The 23,193-nt window shown below is 39.6% G+C and overlaps 1 protein-coding gene across 1 annotated transcript; it reads right to left on the reverse strand.

Moving 5' to 3' along the window:
• Nucleotides 1-3,278: 3,278 nt before the first annotated feature.
• CLUL1 (clusterin like 1) lies at nt 3,279-17,094 on the reverse strand. Its single transcript, XM_041477744.1, has 8 exons — nt 17,008-17,094; nt 15,968-16,077; nt 14,498-14,646; nt 12,668-12,835; nt 10,271-10,721; nt 8,892-9,029; nt 4,554-4,768; nt 3,279-3,446 (listed from the first exon to the last, which is right to left on the reverse strand). The coding sequence occupies exons 2-8, from the start codon at nt 16,068-16,070 to the stop codon at nt 3,279-3,281; spliced, it is 1,392 nt and encodes a 463-aa protein (XP_041333678.1). The 5' UTR covers nt 16,071-16,077; nt 17,008-17,094.
• Nucleotides 17,095-23,193: the final 6,099 nt, after the last annotated feature.

Below are 23,193 nucleotides of genomic sequence, written 5' to 3' on the forward strand. Positions count from 1 at the left end.
CTTCCAAAGCCAGGTTCCCTTCATGCCATGCCGTGTCGTCAGCCTCTTGTTTCATATTTTATGGGCACATTTGCTGCTCACTAAGGGTAGTACTCACTTGGGTTTATTGGGTCTCATCGTGTTGATCTCAGCTTTCTCCCATGTCCCTGTGTCATTTTGGATTCCGACCAGTGTCTGATTGTAAATGTTCCCAACATGGTGTCCTCTGAACATTTTCTAGGTATAATCTCTGCTAGTCAGAAGAAACTGATTCTTCTCTGAATATTTCTTTCTTAGTATCTCTTGGAAGTCAAGAATTGTGTAAGAGTCACTTATCTCTGAGATAAAGCCCAGCTTTCTGACAAGTGAGGTGTTTATAGGAGTTATGATTGATAATCTCTCATGATTAGGAGCCTGAAATACAGGTATATATGATGGAAATTAAGGAGCACAGAGGACTGTGGATTAGAAAACACTGCCTTTCTTTGCAGCAGGCAGAAAATAATATTTTCCATAATTAAAATATGAAATAGCTTTTTTTTTCTCATATACTTAATGTGTATGTATAGAAGTAAAGGAAAACATAAAGTGTAAGAAGGGTGTGGGTATTTTTCAGTGCTCATATCCGATATAGATGTTTTTGTACACTTTGAAATTAGCATGCTACGGATGGAAATAGTGCATATACCTGTGTGCAAAAAATGCTTAGAAAAGCTTTGCATGGCAAATGATACCAAATCACTTAGAGCTCTGCTTCTAGCTGAGAGATATGTCAGTTCTTAACCTTTATTATAATTTACAAATACCATTGAAAGCTGATGTGTATAATTTAGGGAGAAACAAGCTTCTTTGCTGATAAAGGCTTTTAATTAATTAAGAAATAAAGTCCAGAGGCAGACTACTGTTTGTAAGAAATGCCAAAGGCAGAAGACTTACTCATTAGTGCATATTCAGATAAGTCATTTAATGTACACAATAAGCTTCAAAAGCAGCTGGAAGAAAAATTGAATATTTTCATTGCAAAATAATATGCTACATGCAGATGGAAATCTGGTTCATTCAGACTTAGCTGAATGTGCAACATCTGTAGGGATCAGTCTTGAAAAGGCTTGAGAATGTGCTTGAATGTAAGTATGCAAATAGAAATTACTTTTATGCTTACAGCTGATTATGTCCTTAAATCTTTGCATAACCAGAGCCATAGTTTGTTATCAAAGATTACTTACTGACAACATAAATAACATTTTATTTAAATAAACTAATATTGAAATGGATTTGGTTTTGGGTTTCAGTTTAATGATTTCTACAGTCTTTGGTTGATAGCTTATATGTCACAGTATTTACTAAGCAACATTTTATTTATATGCAGCTATTTTAACCATAGAAATTTAACAGTTAGCTATGTTGAGCATAGGGGTAGTTCAACTAAGGAGCATATACTTTATTTCAGGAAGAAAGAATTCACACTTCTTCTTCCCTAGGAGGGAAAAAAAAAGAAGAAAGATTATACATTTTCATTTTGAATGGAGAAAAATATGTTAGAAAAGTAAGTATATGTGGAATGTACCAGTGTCTTGCTATAGAAACATGCATAACATAAAAATGAGACAGAAACTTTTCTTTTTCTCTCCCTTTCTGTTCTTATAGATCTGTCCAGTTTTCTTGTAAAGTTTTAACTCTTTTTTATCTATTACATTTTCATGTACTCTAAGCCTTGTGCAAACTTGAATGGTGGTGTGATTTTGAAATCAACGTTGCTTACTTTTTCCAGGTATTAAATGGCTACACAAGATATGTCCACAGGAAAATCAGATTAAGATTCAGGCTAAAAATCATCATCAAACTACAGAAATAATTGTTGCCTCATTAGGCCCTGAAGATTAGTATTCCGTAATCTGAAAGAGTATTTATCATTTATATTTATAACTACATATAAATTACAGAGAATTTTGAAGAAAATTGTAGAGAAAGTGTTGGAACATTTTATTTCAAATATTTATAAATATCAATATGTAATTTCACCAGCATTTACCTAAGCAAAGTACATGGTTTATTCTATTCTGTGTAAATTCTGCAGCCCACCTCAGCCTCTCTGGTGGGAGTGATTTCTTTCATCTGCTCAAAAAGTGTGCCTCTGACCTCAAAAGAATAAGCAGATATAATAGAAAATGCTACAAAGTCATCTTTGTTAACATCGAATGCTCTTTCCCTGCTTCCTGAGACTTCTGTTTGTGTGCAGGTCATGCTTCAATTGCTCAGTTGAGGAAATCACCTCTGAACTAAAGAGAAGCTATGTCCAAATCTCATCCTTCTCAGAAGATCTGGGGACACTGCAGTGATTTGCCTGAAAGTTTCAAGTGTCTTCTGGCTGTATTCCCCTGGGAGAGACAACTCTGAGAGTCAGAGGCCACTAAAGCTGTGCATTTCAGAGTCTCCTTGAAGGGAAGCACAGGGAAGGGTGGTTTACAAGTTTCACAGTAGTGTGATGCCACCTAAAACCATGCCATCTTTCCTGGAAATTCCCACTGGGATTAGAGAACATAAAGCATTTGTCCTCCCTGCCCCTCTGCCTGGTTCTTCCTTCCCCTTCTTGAAATGTTTTAAACAAGGAGAGCGCCTTCTTATGGGTCCTTTTTACAAAACTGGTTGAAGCCCATGAGCAGGATCTTTCTGTGCATGGTCCTGCAAGTTGAACTGCAGCCTCTATTAATAAACACTGTTAATCTGAGCAGACTGCTGCTAATTCAGAAATGTTATGGCAAGGCAACTCTTCCAAGCCCTGGTGGTGATTCTCACTTTGCCCTCCTTTATCATCAACAATAATATGAGCATGCTGTCAAACACTGCTGAAAATTAAAAAAAAAACCAAAAAAAACAAAAAAAAAAAAAAACCCAAAAACATAATGAATAGTGGTAATTCCAGTCCATTCATGATGAGTGAACACAAAGACTTGGTTTTCGATGCCAAGACACTGGACTGTGGTTGTGAGGCAATTCTTTTGTGAAGAAATATTTATTATCACATTACCTCATCCCAGCTGTTACTTAAAGATTGGGGGTTTCACAGTTAAATAAGTCAAATAATTTAATATCATCGTGTATGTGTTTTGCAGGCTAGAACATTGATTGTTTGTTTGTGTTTTCCATAACACTTGTGTTTTTCTCAATGTGTACTTTCTGAGAAGGCAGTCTTGTATACACCATGAATGAATCTTGTTCCAGCTGAAGTTTATTGCAATGTAAACACCTCTTATGAAGAAGTGTGTTCTCTGTGAAAGCAGAAAGAATGAACTTACCACTTAAAAATTCTGCTTATACAATTGGAGTGCTTTCCCAGCTATGTATTCAATGAACTCAGGACTCTTGGGATCTAAGTTGGGAGGAACTTTAATGGTGAAAGTAGGTGAAGTCAGAACATTCACATCTACCACAGTTTCGACTTTACTGGAGGGATCTCCAGGTACCACCTAGAAGAGATCAGTACTTTAGACACCACAAACTGCTGTGTGCTTTCAGTTTTGTTTATACCTGCTGTGCCCACTCTCGTTAATAGGGGAAAATTAAAGGGGAATATTTTAGACTTGTCTACTTTCTTTAAGTTGCTTTCTTCTGAAAAGACAGTGGGTGTCTGAATTTATGTAGGTGGTGGAAAGAGCTGACATGGCACTGCCAAGACCATATTAAAGACCTGCATGTTAATATTTATATCATGAGCTACACCTATAAAGAACTTCTGTTCTCCTAATGAAAACTTCTCAGCTGTCCTACTAAATTCAATACATTTGTGTGATTGAATTTATTCATTCCTGTGTGTTTTTCTAAACCAGACTTAGTTCTGTAGCTTTATTTTCCTAAAAAAGATATCTCATCTCAGACTCAGCTGGGAAAGTGTGCCTGTCTCCTGTTCCTATTTTGTGCTTTTTTTTTCAGTGGATTGTACCATCATTTTCTGTAAAGTTCTGGTAGTAATAGTAGTAATTGGCTATATATGAGTGGATTTCTGAGTTAGAAGAGAGAATAAGATTTGTCCCTTGCCGAGGAAAATGGATTGAATTTACCTTGGATGTATCTTTGTGTGTGAGACACAATCAATAATTATGTATTTACTGAAATATTGACCGATGCTGTCAAGCGTGTGCAGCTTCCATTGCAAAAATCTGTATAATATTTGCCTTCTTTGAACTTTGGAATATGTAAGTACAGACACGGACAGCTAGACATTCATCGATCCACTGTGGATGTGTTAGTCACTGGTGCAGTGCAATTTATCTGTGAAGGTAATCTGAGGCCAGTCAAAGCTGCTAGTGTCAATTTACTCTTATCAGACAGTGATTCAGGTTAGCTTGTCAGCAATCCATCAGACTAAAAGGATTTAGAGGAAAATAGTTTCTAATCTCAGGAGTTTCAGCTCATTGAGGGATTACCAAGCACACACAAATTCAAGATGAGTAGGGAAGTCATGTTGTAGAGCCAAATATTACACATGTATCAACATCCACAGCCTCCAGGAGTGTAAACACGAGCAAAATGCAGTTTAAAGGCAGCAATAGCTCCCTTCAGAAGACAACCCTTACCTTAACTATGTTGAAAATGTTTTCTGGTCCAATGGTCATGTTGGATAACTCAGACACCCACCCAAACCTTTCTTTCATTTTGTTCAGCAAGTAGGAAGTGTCCTCCGTGTGATGCCGAACCACCTGGAGAATCTGCTCGTACTGCTCCCCTGAGAGATTAACCAGCTTAAAGGCTTCATCAAACTTTATGTGCAGCTCAGGAACGTTTGGACAATCTGTTAGAAAAGACAGTGTTATGTCTTGTACTTCGTCTTTTCTGTCTGAAGAAATGAAAACTGTAAAAAAGCCTAGTGAGGGGGCATGGTTTGGATGCGTCTTTAAATAATGCTGAAAAAGGAGAATAATTTTTACTTACTGATTATGGTAGATTTAGTTTAGAGTCAATGACTAAATGAGTGCATTATCCCATTTGTTGTATTAAAGTAATTTAGCAAGTTTATATAATACAAGGTTTATATAATATTTCATGGCAATAGGTTTTCTGTTAATGCTAAATAAAATCTGGTAAATTTTACATATAGCAACTTCATAGTCTTCTTATGCATTGTTTTCTTTTATTGGCTCATATTCTATTATGAAACTATCCCAGGTATATAGACTGCAAGGCAGGGGCTGAGGCAGTAAAGTTCCTTCCACTGTAAGAGAAGTTTTAAGTCCACATGAGGAAGCTTAACATATTTAAGTCTGTGGGTCCTGATGAGTCCAGTGGGAATTGGCTGATGTAGCCACACTCCATGATATTTGAAAAGTCATGGAAGAGAGGTGAAGTCTCTGGTGACATGGAAAATGGAAATATTTCACTGATTTTTTAAAAAAGAGTTGTAAGAAGGACCCTGAGGACTACACTCCCTCAGCCTCACCTCTGTGCCTGGAAAGATCATGGAACAGATCCTCAAGAAGCTCTGCTTAGGAACATGAAAAATAGGGAGGCAATTCAGGACAACCAGCAAGGGCAAGTCCTGCCTGACCAGTCAGTGGCCTCCTATGATGGAATGATTCCATGGAGAAGGAGTGGAGAAGGAAAGGGTTGGAGAAGTCATTTATCTGTACTTCTGTAAGGCCACTGACACGGTCCCCCACAACATCCTTCTCCCTAAATTGCAGAGATAAGGATTTGATGGGTGGAATGTTTGGTGGATGAGGAATTGTGTGGATGGTCATACCCAGAGGGTAGTGGTCTATGGCTTCATGCCCAGAAAGGCATAATGGACAATTGGTGTCCCTTAGGAGTCTGTATTGTGTCCAGTACTGTTTATTGTCTTCATCAATGGCATGGACAGGGAGATGGAGTGCACTCTTGGCAGTCTCACAGATGACACCAAGCTGAGTGGTGTGGTTGACACACCCAGGGGATGGGATGCCATGCAGAGGGACCTGGACAAGCTCATGAAGTGGGCCCAGGCGAACCTCATGAGGTTCAGCAAGGCCATGTGCAAGGTGCTGCACCTGGCTTTGGCAACTCCTGCTATCAACCCAGGCTGGAAGATGAACAGATTGAGAGCAGCCCTGCCAAGAAGGACTTGAGGGTGCTGGTGGATGAAAAGCTGGACATGAACTGGCCGTGTTTGCTCACACCCCAGAAAGCCAAACACATCCTGGGCTGCATCAAAAGAATTGTGGCCAGCAGGTTGAGGGAGGTGATTTTGCCCCCTTACTCTTCTCTCATAAGACCCCTAAAGTACTTAATCCAGGTCTGGATTCCTGTATGGGTGTGGCAAGCCTGGTTTTAGGTAACAGGGGGCCACAAAGATGGCTCCTGTGAGAAGCTGCTGGAAGCTTCCTACCATGTCTGGCAGATCCAATGGTTGATGGCTCTGAAGATGGCCAAAACTGGGCCAGTGAGTGAGGTTGGTGATGGCTCTGTGATGACATACTTAAGAAGAAAATAAAAAAATCACAGGGTTTTTCTTCTTGTCAGAGAAGAGGAGGAGGTGAGAACATGTGAGGGAAACAACATGGAGACACCCAGGTCAGTGGAGAAGGAGGGGGAGGAGCTGCTCCAGGCACTGGAGCCAAGATTCCTCTGCAGGCCATGGTGAGGCCATGGTGAAGCAGCTGTGCCTCTGCAGCCCTTGGGGATCCATGGGGGATGCAGAGATCCACCCTCAGCCCGTGGGGATCCATGGGGGATGCAGAGATCCACCCTCAGCCCGTGGGGATCCATGGGGGATGCAGAGATCCACCCTCAGCCCGTGGAGGATGTGCCCATGCTGGAGCAGGTGGGTGCCTGGAGGAGGCTGTGATCCAGTGGGAGACCCAGTGGAGAGAGAAGGCCCCTGCTCCTGGGCTGGAGCAGCCTGTCCTTGGAGGACTGCACCCCGTGGGAAGAGAGCCACACCACAGCAGTTTTGGGGGGACTGTCTGCCCGTGGGGGGAGTTCACATTGCAGCAGGTGCGGTATGGCTGCTGCTCGTGAGAGTGGACCCACGCTGGAGAAGTCCACCGAGAACTGTCTGCCATGGGAGGGACTCCAGGCCTCACAGGGGAAGGACTCCTCTCCCAGAGCACAAAGAAAATCTCGGTGATGAACTGAACAAAGCCCCATGCCCTGCGCTGTTGGTGGGAAGGAGGGAGGGGCTGGGGGGAGAAGGTGTTTTAAGGGTTTATTTTACTTCTCATTACCCTCCTCCGATTCTGTTAGTAATAAATTTCACTTCGCAACAAAATTTGAGCCTTTTTTGGCCTTTAAATATTTATCCCAGTCCTTATCTCACTCATGAAGCCTTCATTAATTTTTTTCTTTTTCCTCCTTTGCCCAGCTGTGGCAGGGGAGGGTGAGCAAGCAACTCTCGTGGATGTCTGGCATTGGGCCAGTGTCAAACCTCCTCAGCACAGAATGACATGGACCTGTTGGAGCAAGTCCAGAGGAGAGCCACAAAAACTGTTAGAGGCTGGGAGCACCTTTCCTATTTATTAGGATGGATCGAGAGAACTGGGGTTATTCAGCCTGGAGAGGTCTCTGGGGACACTTATTGCCTGTAAGAAAGATGGGAACAAGAGGTAATGATTTTGAATTGAAAGAGGGTGGATTTAGATTACATGTAAGCAAGAAGTTTTTACAGTAAGGGTGGTGAAACACTGAAACAAGTTGCCTAGAGAGCAGATAGATGTCCCATCCTTGGAAACATTTAAGGTCAGGTTGTGTGGAGCTCTGAGCAACATGATCTTGATGAAGATGTCCCTGCTGATTTCTGGGGGGTTTGTCATCTAGACCAAGGTCTCTTTAACCCCAAATTATTATATGATTCTGTGATAGAGGTTATTACAAGAAAACCTGTATTTGTATTGAGTGTTAGGACCTAATAGTTATCTTACAATAGCTAGACAGTAGTATGAGACTAGAACCATCTGCCACAAATTCAGAATGGAGGATTGCTGGTCTTCTTCTTTACTAAAATATGGATTTTAAACAAAAAAATTTCTATACAATAATTGCTCTGTAAAAATTCAATTTTTTTGCTGTCAAACTGGATTATCAAGGGGCACCTTCAAGGTGATGGTACAGTAACAAACTAGTATCTGTAGTACATGGGTGTAGATAAAAAGATAAGTGGTCGGATATTCTTTTAAAAGGGTTTCATTGTTCATTGATGTTTGCCACATTGGAGATATGTTTCTTTGCCACATTGGAAATATTCTGAAGACATTTATGTTTAAGCATATTCCTTGGATTTTAAGATCTAAATAATTCTGGAAAGGCAGATATGCTATGCTGCAGCGGGAGTCCTGACAGCAGTTCTAGGTGATCTGAAGGTTTTTCAGGTGCCCACGGATGGTGCCGACAGAGCTCTGCCATCTCCTTCTATACTGACATGAAGTCCCCTTTTTGTCCTTCATGTCAGTTCTATTTGCAGACAGGGTTCAACAAAAAGTAATTACAGGCTCTTCAGCACTTGCTTTCATTGCGAGGAGCTGAATAACCTGAGGTTACACCTGCTTGTCAGCCGGAGAAGCGACTGTCAGGAGTTTGAGCTTCTCCTCGCTTTCTGCTCAGCACTGCTGCACCCAGGCAGGATCGACTGCTGCCTGACATCTTGCTTCTCTGCAGGACTGCAGCTCTAACAAAATACCTATATATTTTGTTATAGGCTGTGGGACGTCTCGAGCACCAACGGTATGTTAAGAACTGAACTATACTGACACTCTGTGGAGACAGTGGGGAAAGCTAAATTGAAATAATCTGGAATGAGGAATGGTTATTGTAGCCGTGGTTACAGTAAAAACTCAGTGACGATGTTAAATGTTAATTCCAGTAGAAAATTAATACCTCAAAATCTATAAACCAGTCATCAATGCATTACAGAAAGAAAAAGAAAAAAAAGGAAAATAGTTATTTACCGTGCAAAAGATTGTCTTGACATTTCTGGCATCTCTCATGAAACTGTGGGCATCCAGAGGAGTTCTCCCGGAGCTCCCTGCACTGAAGTCTCTGGCGCCCTGACACAATTTTTGAAAACATGCCACTTCTGTCAGGATCTAGAATGAAGTCATAGTATTTTTAGACTGTTGTTAAACTTAGAGTCTTTATAAGTATGCATTCATTACCGAGCCTGAGTGCTAGAATACAATTTCTTGTCCTTAATCCAAAGTATTTTGCATAAATTCGCTTCCCTACCCCTCCATTTCCCCTCCCTCCCCAAAAATAAAAGGAATAAATTATTAAAAAGTAGAAGTCAGGAGAAGATTCAAATCGTGTTTCTTTCAAGGAATTCATGTTGTAGTATATTCCTTTATAAAGACTTAGGAGTGTATTCTCCAGACATAACCAAACAACTGCTAATATTATTACACAATATTTCTATAACATGTGAGTTCTGGTAAGATCTTTTTGACCCTTAGAAGTCAAGACGTTTCATAATCACATACAGTTACATGAGAACACAGTACCCAAGTCTGTTTCTGAGATAACATGGCTTATGATATAGAGAAAAATTAAAAAACACTGTTCAAGAGTCACTTAACTTTGTATTTCCTGATGATCACGTAATGTTTATGCACCTGCCACTCAGAGTTATGGCATGTGCTCACTGTGATTTCCCTGTAGACAAGGACCAGCATATATTTGTCCTGTTTGTAATAGTCAAATATGAGACTTATTTGTATTCTAAAAGTCGGCCAGGGTCCTTTCCCTTCACTGAGTGTCATCGCCAATGGTATGCCCAGAATTTTCTGGTCACTGGAAAACCTGATGGCTGGTCTTTGATTAGCTGGTATTTGATTGTCAAATTACATTGCTGCTGTAGCCTCCAACGGGACTTGCAGCTGTCAAGCTGAACTTAACATCATTTGGCAAGGGCAGGGATATGCCTTGACATCTCACAGAATTACCCTAACTTTTTAGAATTGGTGTATCATCTCAATAAGAGATGATACAAATCATATCCTGACAAATGCTGAGATTAAGTCTGTCAGTCAGCCTTATGAAAACCTGCATCCACTCTGAATTTAAGTCCTCCTGAGGAGCTCCTGCAAATGCTTTGAGAATTGCCATTAAAATCAGGCTGTGTAGGACCCCTAAGTCCCCCTGCAACATTTCTCTGAGATTTCTAGGTGACTTCTATTTGTTCATTTAACTGACAGCTATCCTTGACCCATAGCCTCCAGAGTTTCCTTACATATCTCACACTCACATACTGGAAACTGAGTAATTCGCTGTAGTTTAGCCATCCCAAGGGGGTTGATGTCATTGACAGTGCAGTCAATTTTCATCTTCTAACACTTGCCTTTGGTTTGTTCTGGCACATCTCTTCTGTAATCTCTGTATTCATCAAACACATCGGTGATCACCTCACTGACACCTTCGAACACTGTCCTGCTGAAATCAAAAACGATCTGTAAGAAGCCTGGCATGCCCCAGCCTCTCTGGGAGCCTTCACTTCTGGTGGTGACCTCGGGTAAAGCTGGCATGCTGGGAGACTCACTGAACTCCAGGTCAGACATGAAATAAGTCTGAAAAGACTGGTCAAATTCTTTTTGCATGTGCTTGAAAAAAATGAAACTTCTGTCAAATATTGAGCCCACATCTGATAATAGCTGGCTAAATAAATCTTCCATCTTTAATAGCTGGGTATCCTCTTTCTCAGGCTTTTCATTAGACTGGATGTCTCTTCCTTGCTCCTCATGAAAAGTAAATATGAGTGGAGGTATTTTCCTCAAAAAGTCTTCAACCTGTGTATAAGAAGGAGACAGATCAGGAGACAGACAAGTTATCAGTTTCTCATCTCTCAGGTAAGTGTCTCTAATTTTTGTCTTTCAAATACTCACAGAAACAATGCTCTCTTAATAGCTGCCAGCCCAGTGTATTCTCTGAAATAATTTAAGATGTGCATTCAATCTAAATCATTAGTTACAAATCAGATCTGGAGTAAAAATTCTGCCAGGTGCCCTTTAACCTGTGGGGGCTCAAAGTTATTGTCAGCATTTGGATTTCTTCCAACAGGCACCTTGGACTTCGTGTTGTAAAGATGTGAGATGCATTTCTGTCTGCTTATGTGTGGTGTAGTGAGCAGAAGGTGATTGTTCTCACCTTGATTTGTAAAAAGCCTCCCCTCTCTCACCCCTGGGCAAATCCTCATGTCCTGTGTGAATGGAAACCAGCAAAATCAGTAAAGCAGTGGATCTGAGTCCGTGGTTTTACCATGTAGGAGGCCAAGTGTCAATTCTGCTATTACAGAGTTCCAGTTCCTGGGTCTCGGCCACTGGTTCCCTGCTCCCCACTCTAAGGCACTGCTTTGGCCTGAGCCAATGGAGTGGCTTTTTCAGCCACACTCCATGGCATTAGAAAATGGGCAAGGGTTAAGAAGCACCTTGCTAAAACACACATATATAGATATAGATAGATACAGACAGATATGCATAAAGACAGTTATATATATCAATTTAAAAAAAAAACAAAAACCCAAATCATCAGCTTGATCTGACCACTAGTGCAGCTTAGAGGGAAGGTGAAGTGTGAAACTGCAGGAACAGCCTAAGCAAGTATTGCTCCTGCTGTCTGTATGTCCTCAGCTACAGCTATCATCTTTGTCTTCTTTTCTTTTCTTTCTTTTTTTTTTTTTTAATAATAACTTATGTCATAACACAGCTCTTACTTTGAATGCTTCAAGTAAACCAAATTGATGGGGGACATTACCAAGAGGGTCAAAGACAGGGACAATGCAATATATAACTTTTACTGCAGTAGTTACAGCATCTGCAGACTCTTGAAAATCCAAAACATTTATATGAGCTACCCATTAGTGATACCTAAAAAGCTAAAAGTATCACAAATAGTTTTAAATTTAATATCTTCCACATTTTAACCTGAATTATTTTAAGAATATGCACAAATATTAAACACCTGTGCTCTAAGTCCTGTCTGAAACACTATGTTTAATGTTTTTGTATTTTTCAGTACATGGGAGGGGTGAAAGCTAGGGAATGTGTCTAACATTTTAGTAGAAGCAATTACAGTTTTGCTTCAGAAGTTTGTTGCACTTAAAATGTATGCCCAAACAAAAAAATGTGATTACAATTGTTAAATTTTGTAGTAATAATGGGCCAGTCAAGAAGCCGTATTTTCTTTCTAGTAGAGTTAGGGGGATCTCCTTTTCTGAGAGGTTCCTTTATTATAAGAGGTTAAGCATTTTAAAGTTTTGTTTGTTACTTAAAGAGTTTATTTAAGATAAATATAGGAAAGAATGGTGTAATAAGTAGGTGATTTTTTTCCCCACATGTAATTATGCTAACTACATCTACACTTTTAACTTTGCTGATTTTCGGATGGACCGTAAAGAATCTATATGGTATTTTTCACAAATAGTTATTGAGCATCTTAATGCAAGTCCCACTGTGACAGAACACATTTTATATCTGGAATGAATCTGTTGGAGTTAGGGGAGTCATCAGTTTCCATGGAATCTTGCCAGGGTGCAACTGAACTCATTTTGGCTCAGCATTCCATGACCATAATCACATGTAATCTCTACCATATAATTTCATATTTCCAGACCCTCCAAATCAGATTAATTTTAGTAAGCTGATGTAACTGGCAGACCTAGGTATTGAGAAAATAAGATGTGCTGTCTCTTTGGGTGAACTCAATAGTGTTCTCCAGATGAAAAGTTTCTTCCTACCTTTCTCTTAAAGGTTGACACACCATGTTTGCAAGTTGTGTAATATCTCATGCAGGTACTTTCTAAACAAGATTCACATTCATCCCATAGATTTTTCAAGGATACTTGACATTGTCTTTCCTCTTCTTCCAGTCTTGCCTTTACTTCATCCATAAGTCGCAAAGCTTGCTAAATAAGGAAAAAGATTCAGTTGAGGGCAATTTTCAGATTAGTATTCTAAGTACTTACCCCGGTGTTCATCACTCATTTTGGCTCTTTATGGCTCTTTTTTTTTTGCTAATCCCTAACCACTAGGCTAGGTTGCCTTCTCAGCTGCAGTCACATATGGAGGGGACTGAAAATTGAAAACCTTTTCCTTATAGGGTTTTTCTGATGTTGTTCTCTCAGGGGGCACAGCCTACAGAAACAAATGGATCTCTTCAGTCTAACAGGATTTTTGATGTTAAGAAAAAAACTCACACATCATTCTGTGTAAGAATTCAGCCTCCCACATGGTCATGTGTTCAACTTCTGTTATTTTTTCTCTGTATCATCTGAACAGTATTCATCTGTCCCACAAATAGTCCTTTTCTGTTGCATTTCTCTACCTTTAAGGGATTGATATTTCATTAGGGTAGGTCCTTGCCATAAAGTCTGTCCTATGCAGAAATATATAACAGTATAGCATCTCTGCTGTTTGTGAGTGTACTAATCAAAAGGCTGTAGTAAGGGGATTTTTTCCTGCTCTTGTGGAAGTGTGAGGCACTCCTTCCATACTGAAGGGCAATAAGATGCATTTTACAATGCTGCTTCTATTTGCTTCATCAGTTAGGGCACAAAGCTGAGTAGATCAGAAGCAGTATTTTTGGAATAGACCTGGCAATGGAAAGAGAAAAGTTCTTCCTATTGGAGTAGATTACACATCATCAATTTCTCTCTCCAGTTGCAACATATTTCAATAGTTTTGGTTTCCAAACAATGTTCCAAGTTCTCTCTAAGTATGACAGAAACCTTTTAACTGATGGGGCTTATTCCTCTTTGTCAGCATTCCAATAGGGAAGAGACTCACATAAAAGAAAACTTGCGTCAGAATGTGCTTGATGGAGAAAATGACTGCAGTTTTCATAATCTATGTTCAGTTATTTTCTGATCTTTCTAATACATTTATTCAGTGTTTTATGAACTCTCACTGTGGATGTAAGTCCTGTGTAAATTAAATCATCCAGTAAGATCTAACAAGAATGTTGACTGTGGGAGTGCACTGGTGTTCCTTAAGATGTTAGAAAGCTATCAGGTACTGTTTTAGTTTAAACTAACTACCAGATGTTGGGCCAGGAGAGAATTTTCCTTCAACTTTATTGAAATTAAGTTAGGATATTTGTGTTTTTTTAAATATAGAGTTTCTTCAGATCATCTGAGCACATGGCTCTGAGCCTAGTCATTGCACTAAGGCATTGGAAATTTCCCTGATTCACTTTACTTTGTTTAGAGCACATTATCATTTGTGGCTTTGATACTCTCCTGCAGGTCTGAAGTTTGCAGAGCAAGCTGGAGAACATCTTGTGGCCCCAGGAGTATAGAAATATGGAGGGCAGAGCTGCTGGACCTTGTGCACAAAACACTGTTCTGTGTGGCCAGCAGTTGCCTTGGTGTGAATTCAGTGAAGCAGAGGATTTTAGAAACAAGCAGTATTGCAATTTTCCTCTGCTAGTGAGACAAAGGGGTAGAAGCAGATTTTGTCTCAATCCTGTGACTGCGTGAAAAGATGTACACTGCTTGTTTTCTACATACAGTTTGGTTTACCTTCTTCCCAGAATAAACATAAAACCCCCACAAATGCATTTATGTTACCTGTTTTTCTTCACTGCTCTTCTTCAAGGTTTTCATCAGATCTATGTGCTTATCTTCATTTCTTTCCATCATAATTTTCATCTGCTTAATACCAATCAAAGCTTTCTTTACCTCTTCATCCACATACTTCTCTCCAACTTCAGATAATTCTAAAAAAAGCCAAATTATACAGTGACTTAATCAGATTTTAACACTATTGCAAATTGTCATGCACTGATGATGGAGAATGAAATAGCTCTATGTTTCCCTACAGTGGCAGAGCCAAATCTGAGATAACGAACGCTGAATGACACTGAGCCAACAATTTCCATCAGATAAGCATCTAGCCCAGAGCTTTTGCAAGGATCAGCTGTATGTAACTCAAAAGATATATTCAACTGTCCCACTGCTGAATACTGAATCCCAGAACAATTGAGGCTGGTACCTCTGGAGATCATTGAGTCTGCCCCCCTCTGCCCCTTTCAAAGCAGGGTCAACTACATCAGGTTGCACAGGACATCACCCTGGGTTTTTAATATCCCCAAGGATCGCTCATCAGTTTTCTAATAACATAACCTTTATATTTATCCTTGATCTGGTAGAAGCCTGTGACAGGTTCCCTCTACATTTTGAAAATGTAGAATACAAGTGCATTCAACCTGTTTTCATAAAAATACAATTTCTAGACTTGTGAAGTAATGACCGTAGAGTTTTGGTGAAAACCTGGCCTGGCCCATGCATTGCACCTTCAGGCTCTGCATGATTGCCTGTCCTTTATCTGTTTGTTTTCTTTGTGGAAATACCCTGACTATCACTGCAACTATAGAAAATTAGTAAAACCATCTCACCTTGAGACTGCCAAAAACACATTGATTACTTCTTCCTTTATATCTTTCTTCCTCACCCCTAACTTTTTCTTTGTTTATTACAGAAATCTTGTCAACCTAGACTGAAGCACAGGATTTTTTGATGGCTGATCCTCTTTCTCTCCACAAAATAAAGCCATGCTTTGAGAGGGGTGTGTGCGTGTGTGTGTGCACAATAGCTGCTACTTTCTAAATTAAGTAATTTTCTTTTCAGTTGTTTGTAAAAGCCACCTTTTTCAGTGAAGTATGTAAGTGTAGAGGAAATATTTTCAAAGATTATTTGAACAAACAAAATAGTTCAAAATCTGTTGAACTGAATTTTGGGTTTGGTTTCTATTCTGATGATCTACAAGGAACCAAATAACCTATAAAAATCCTGTAAATAATTTTTTTCTTATGGCAGGTGATGCTTATCTGTTAATCCCTTTAATTTCTCATCCTGCTTGTTCTTATCTTCCTATTGTCTGTGTGTAGGCATGCAGTCAACTTTATTATGGTTTCTAAGCTCCACACATGCAAGTGGGAGTTGTTGATGCCAGTGAGTGTGGAAGTCAAGATGCTCTACCCAGCTGGAGACCTGGGCCTGGGGGATTCCAGCACATCCCGGCAGGAAAAGCATACGTACGCTTGAGGTTGTCCCGGAGATTCATCTCCTCCTGCTTCGTCGGTGCGCACTGGTGGCCACTCAGACACAGCACATGTATTATAAATATCCAGGAGGACCTCATATTCTTTCTGTTCAAGAAAAAGTTCGGTGCAGTAACATGTGAACATTGTCAGGAAGCTCAGATGTCTAGTTCTACTAAGTAAATATAAATACTGACTATAATACCAAGTGTTTTACAAGATCCCATTAATTTTGTCTCTAACTATGGTTTCTGATATGTATAGCATGCACCTAGGTGCTGCTCTTTGTGAAAATACATGAGTAAGAAGCTTGACCTCATTTGTAATTACTTATTTAGATTAATTAGATGGGTTCCACTGAGTTTGCACAGTGGTTAACAGAATCAGGACATATATATATAAAATCAAAAGCTTATGGTGTCCAGTCTGTCCCTTTTCTACTTTGTGAAACACACGAATTGCTGATCTCATATCGTGTCCTTAGTTCATATTATAAATACATTCATGCTAAACACTATTGCCAGTTTTAAAGAGGGAGGTTTCTGGAATGTTGATCCCTTTCTTGTAAACATGCAATTCCTTTCAGTGTCCTTCAGAATAAGACTTAATATAAGAGACTAACAATAGGTATGCCAAAAAATCAGCAATTAGATCAATTTTGTAAACAAACAGATCAGCAAATGAAAGAAATCCCTACAAAATAAGGGAAAGAAATGCCATTTGCTTTATTTCCCTCCTAAGAGCAGAGGCAAAAGGTTTATTTTTCAGAAACTGTGCAACTGCACTTTATGGTTCTCATCTGATTAAGTGAACACAGTATTCAGATGCTTTGTAGCTAGCCAATATAGCCTTCTTGGACATGCAATTATCAGCCACAAGAGCATATGTAAATTAAAAACCTGGATTTATTTATAGCCTGGATTTACTTCTACAGTTACTTGCATATTGTGCCTTTATGGTTACAGCGAAAGACCAATTAACTGCCAAGAAATACAAACACGCAACCAAAGAAAAGTAAAAAAAAGCAAGTATATTTACCATTAATATTTTGCACCTCTTCTGCAAAATTGCTCCCTGCGTCAGGAAGGGGCTGGGCTGTGTTCTGAACTTATTTCTGGGAGTGTCAGGGATTTTGCCATGTTCTGCTTATCTGATGAGAAGGTACTTAATCCTATTAACTGGACGTTTAGTCATTAGGCTGGAGGATTTTGCATGTATGCGACTTCACGTTCATGACTGTGAGCAAAACCACCAGGGGGAGTGTTGGGCAGAATTGACTGATTTAATGCAATTTGGAACTGCTACTTTTCTGTAGTCAGTAGCCTCTTGTCTTTTTAGGTTTTCCACCGTCTTACTTCTTACTTTAGGAGACACCTGCAGCTTATGTTATTAGTGAAATTGATACCATTGGTTTGGCTAAAAATAGCTTTCAACATTTAATCTCTTCAGCATGGTTTTAGCTTGCTATAAAAACCACTTCATTATGTAAGGGCCTTCTTTGTACACCTTCTGAAGGTACAGGAGTTGAAAAAAATTAGGAACCCACATGCAGGCTGGCATATGAGCAGATTCTGGAATGAGATAAGCAATTTTTAGCATTTTGTATGTCATTGTACTTACCAAAGTTTTGGGGGTTAATAACACCTAATGCTATTCAGTTTCTCCATATCTGTGAAATATGTCTAAGATCTGACTTGTACAAAGTTTTGGATACTTTGAAATGAGATATTTAAATACTAACAGGTGCTCAATATAACATATGGACAGGTACTGTTAGCAAATCATATCCCACCTTGTGTTATTCAGCAATATTACTCCATTGTAGTCAAAGAGGAGATGGGGAGAGTAGGTGTTTTTAGCCCACAGTCTGTAACAACAACTTTAAGACATTCTGTTCTATTTTGTTTACCTAATCATTCAAATCATCATAAAAGCCAATTGATGATTGATGGCTAAGATCTAGCATGATTAATGCTGCTTAGGCAAGAGATTTCAGGGATTTAGTTTTAAACACATTACCAGAAAGAGTGGAGAATCTATTGGCTCTAATGGGAACTGCAAGTCCCCAGTTTGCATTAAAAATTAGGATAGCTCCACTTTTCTCTGAAAATTATGGATGGAATGGAATGTGTAGTTTGTTGTAATCTGTATGAATTGCTGTCTCATTGAGTTTCTGCTTACTCCTTGACCAAGACTCATCACTACCCAAAACATACCAAGTTCTCTTCTGTGGAAAAACCAAGCAAGCACCCTTGCAGACCTTGCAATGCCCCGGTGCCTGTTTGTTAAGGATCCCTGGGTCTTGGGCTGAAGCAGAAGTGGGTCTCCCCCTCTCTCTCTCCCCCTCTGAACCTCACACTCAGCTCAGGAGAGAGTGAAACTGGAAAATACATTTGCACAAAAGAACACAATCTATTACAGACACTTGTGAAACGTGTGCCATTAGCCTACATGTATAATGAATCCTAACAAAGACTGTAATCTTTCACTGTCCAGTCATTTTTGACATTTCCCTTTGCTAATATTCATTTACTAGCAGCATTCATTTTCTGGTCTTTCTAAATCTGACTCTGTATAGAGAAAACATCACTCAGCCTAGAGTGAAAGGGGTGGTTTCAACACATCACTCGTACTTCACAGAAGTTTGTGAGAAAGCAGGCAGCCCCAGCCCTGTGGGGAGGGAGGGCAGCACTCCTGGCCCAGGGGAAGAGGCTGGAGAATGCCTCTGGCACAGATCCCACCACTTACTCCCAGAATTGTCTGCTTTTTGAAGGTCTCCTGCAGAGTCTCTGGTCCAGCACACACTTGCACCTTGCAAAGCCAGTCCTTAAGCTGATGCTGAGACAGAGAGTCCTGGTGTGTGTTGAGCTCCTGTTCTCAATTCAGCTGATTTTGAACATTGCAGTGTCTTGCATCATCTTAGGTGCTACTCCTCTTACTTACTTATTGTAACCACATGGAAGTAGGCACTACTGTATCTATCTATTTTTTTTTTACAAAATCCTAGTTCTTTGCTCTCCTGTTATTTCATATATATCTAATGGCTGAAAGAGGAGGTGTAAGGAACCCAAAGACAAAACTGATTGAGCTAGTATGTCTGTTAAATTTAATCTTGGGCTTAAATTTAACCTTAGAAGAGCATTTAAGAAACCAACACCTTGTTCCTGAAAGGCAGCTCTTGCTTACTCTGAAAAGTTTTTCCTCTCCCATTTCTGTTTTGAATTTAATTAAACAAAAATCTCATCAATAATACCTTCAGGTTTCATGTGAAATATCCACTCTCTTTTCTTTTAACATTTTGAATCTGATTTGCAGTGACCTATTATGGAGATCTCCATTTTTCATCTCAGCTGCCATGTTCAACAGTTTCCTCTTAATATTTTATTTTCCTCTGAATTTGAGTGCTTTGATCAGTTATAGTATAGCGTGTCATGTCATGACATTGTGCTGACATTTTCAATTTTTCCCACTGTCAAACAAGCAGATGATTCAGTGCTTATTGATGCTGCTGAAATTAATAAGGTACTCCTCTAATATTGAATCATACTAGAGACAGTCTGAAGAAGCTGTTGGGAGCTAACTGTAGAAAGTGTCTTCTCTCCTACCACAACTTCCTACCCCTGTTATTCCACTACTACTCTATTTTAATTGAAATAATATATTTATCCATTGAAAAAAAATTGGAAAATAACTTGAAAAGGAGTTTCAGTTAAAATAGATTTATTTTTTTTTTGCAAGATACTCATAAATTGAAAAGTAAATAATTGTAGCAAGATATATAGACATTGAACTTGAACCAAGCTGAACTTGAGCAATGAGAATTGTAGCTGCTTTGTGGATTTTTCTTAGGTCCCGTTGGATGACCTCCACAAATGTGCAACATTTTTTCACCATGTACTGTGACTTCTGCCTTTTTGTTGATCCATTCCACCTGGCAGGATTAAGCATCAAGAAATATGTTGAAATGGAATTTCCTGTGTGGTACATCAGCTATAGGATTTTGTTCCAGTTAGATATTTACAAAATTATTTTCTGTTTGTAAGAGACACATTTCCTAAGTATTTCTTTCTGAGCCAGGCCAGGCATATAATGATCAGGCTGAAAATACCTGTACATATTTATAGACACTATGAGTCATGGAAAGTGCTATATGCTGGCATTAAATCTCTTGGTACCTGTATGAAAAAGTCCCTACTTCTACGAAATCTTAATTAGCTTTATTTGTAAGCACACTATTACTTCTACTGCTTTCAATTGAAATGAAATCCTTGTGGGGGTTTGTGGTGTAATTACATGGCTAATCTAAAGCATGCATAAAGCTTTGCTAAAAGTTGATACAGGTTTTAAGGGTACAGAATTGAACTTCTGTGCTGTAAAAGTTTGTTTTGTTTTGTTTTGTTTTGTTCCTTCCCAGTGCTTCAGGAGCCCCTGAATGGCTTCTGCTTTCTCCTGTATTTCAAAGGCTCTCGAAGGCCTCCTGAAGTTCTGCATTGTCTTTGAGCTCTACCTGGTTACCTGAAGTTAGGAACCAAGGCTCCTTCTTTGTCCCAGAGGGAGAGGCATGCTCCTGAGGTGCTCTCAGTCATGCTGGAAGGCCTCAGACAGAGGAGCTGAGGCTGCATTGAGCTGCACAGCTCCATCAGTCTAAACTACGCATCTTGCAAAAATACCAGCTCAGGCCCCCAGTGTAGCACAGCTGTGTTAGCGACAGGATCCCAAAGTTCACAAGCCCTGAAGCTCAGAGTCAGGCTGACACAATTACCCTGTCTGGAGGAGGGTCAGGCAATGCCAGGTCAGGACGCTGCACTGTGCTCAGCACAAACATGAAACCAGCAGAAGGCAGAAATTAGTCTGCAAAACTTAGAGCATCACACTGAGAGTTAAGGTGGCTTTAGCTGAAATTATTAAGCTACAGCTTTTGGGGTCAGCAAGACCAACTTCACAAGGCTTAGCATGCTTTAAAATGCATGAGCCTCTTCTGAATTCCTTTTGCTCGTCTATCCATGGATGAAAAGGATGACAATTTGGTGTGGAAAAAAAATCATCCACTTCACTGCTGAAATTTTTTGTTTTCCAAGCCCTTCAGGGTTTTGACACAAAGTTCTGAATACCAGTCCCAGCAGTAACATGACAACTCTTGTTTCACAGGGCCATGCAAATTTTTTCCCACCTTATCCAGAGGCATTGCAGAAGGGACTTGTGGTGATACTGAAGACAATGTGTGGGAAGACAAAACTGTAACAAAAATTTATTTCACTTTATGAAGCAAAAAGTTAAAACCTTAGGGTTGAATGAAAGACAATATGAAGCTGAAAGCTAAAAACTTCGCAGTTGTCTTCAGAATCTGTGCTAAGGATATCAGCTAGCTATTAAACTTGGAGAAGCACTGTTACTGACGCTATATTATCAGCAGGAGATATCAAAGTCATTGCAAAGATAACAAAATGAGCTAGAAACAATTTATTAGAAGGCTATGAAGTAAACCTGCATGGTACAGTTACACAAACAGATTTCAGGAAGCATTTAATATTAAAATGCTGAAGTTTTGAACCAGATGTTTTGCAAGGGTCTAGTTTCAAGCTTCCCTAGGAACATTAAAACAAAAATGTTTTATTGCACACAGACATGTAATATATCAGCTTTCAGCCTGCAACTGAAAGGAACAGGGTTCCTTCTGTGTATTCATCTGGTTTGTTTAAGCATATTTTTGTCATTCACCTTGTATCACCTAGTTAAAAGAGTGACTGATTATTGAAAACAACTCCAGAGTTTATTGAAATGGGGAGGACAGAGCTACCAGTTTGTGAGGTGCAGAACAACTCCTGAAGATGGCAGCTGCCCTAACCTGCTGGAAAGGGATTGAAGGCACTCAGGATAGGGCCTCGGTAATATTCAATGAAGAAACTGGAAATTGCTTTGTTGGGGAATAATCCTCTGCCTGGTAGCTTGGCTTCTTTTTTCTGCTGCATTTAAAGTGGACCATGCTCCAGTGCCTATGGGACAGCAAGCCCAAAGAAGGATGTCTGAATATAAAGCTTCCCCATGTAGTTGACAATCAGATACACACAGTCCCCTTCCTTGCAGTAGCACCGAAGTGGATTCCAGCAAAGCTGGAATGCTTCCTGAAGCTGACATTTTCTCCATTTCAAATATTAAGGACAATTTCTAGGAAGACCCTTATTGCAATTACGATTAATGACCTCATGCTTCTAAGAGTTGTTGCTTAATTGCCGTTGCACATGTTTTTACAGCTGTCCTTTTATATAACTGGTACCCTGCCCTGTGCATCTGCCTCGGTACTCAAAGCGTTTTAAAGCATTGTGAAAAAAACCCCAGTAGTGACAGAGACCTGACAAATAGGAGGAGAATTAAAAAAAAAAAAAAAAACAAACCAAAAATTGAGTTCAGAGCAAATGAGAATTATGAATGAAGTAAATAATGTTTCCAATTGGATGTATATGAATTCACATCTATGTCCTCTACCAACAGCCAAATCGTTATTGCACGCAAAAATAATGTAGGAATCCCATGAAGACACACATGTGGCAGAAGAGGATAACTCTTGAAATCTTTTATTGTTCCTCATATTTCCTTCAGCTCTAGTGTGAAGCCATTCTGGGAAAGATGGGGGGACTTGCCCACACTTCAATACATTTTCAGGTACAGTAAAATGCTAAACAGCAAGAAAAGAATTGTGGAATTCACCAGTCCAGATTTGTGTGTGCACAGTGAGTGTGTGCGCCTCAGCTGGCAGGAAGCAACGTGATCTATAGGGAGATATCCCCTACCTGTGACAGGGAGGTTCAATTAGATGATTTTTTAGGGTCCCTTCCAACCCAAACCATTCTGTGATTCTATGATTCTCTGACATGCATGATACAGGCCAAAATGGGAGACTTGGATATCCTGCTGAATATGGATTTGTGCAATATCTATCATGCATGGAAGCTGGCAGGGTCTGATCATTCATACTTACAGCACAACAAATATAGAAATTATTTCAAGTTGTAAAAAATCCAGTCTGCCATTTTCCAGCACAACTTGCAGTCAGCTGAGATGGCAGCCACCACGTTTATATCATCATCTTTTTGAAAACTTAAAGTGTTAAACCTATAAAAGATGAAAGCAAACTCCTACAGAGCACAATAATATACTTAGCATTAAGCTGTTAACGCTTCAAAGCCGTGCTAGATTTTCACTTAGGTTTTGGGTCAGCTACATTAT

The sequence above is a fragment of the Pyrgilauda ruficollis genome, unplaced genomic scaffold, assembly GCF_017590135.1.
Source record: "Pyrgilauda ruficollis isolate IOZ18807 unplaced genomic scaffold, ASM1759013v1 scaffold41, whole genome shotgun sequence".
Taxonomy (NCBI): domain Eukaryota; kingdom Metazoa; phylum Chordata; class Aves; order Passeriformes; family Passeridae; genus Pyrgilauda; species Pyrgilauda ruficollis.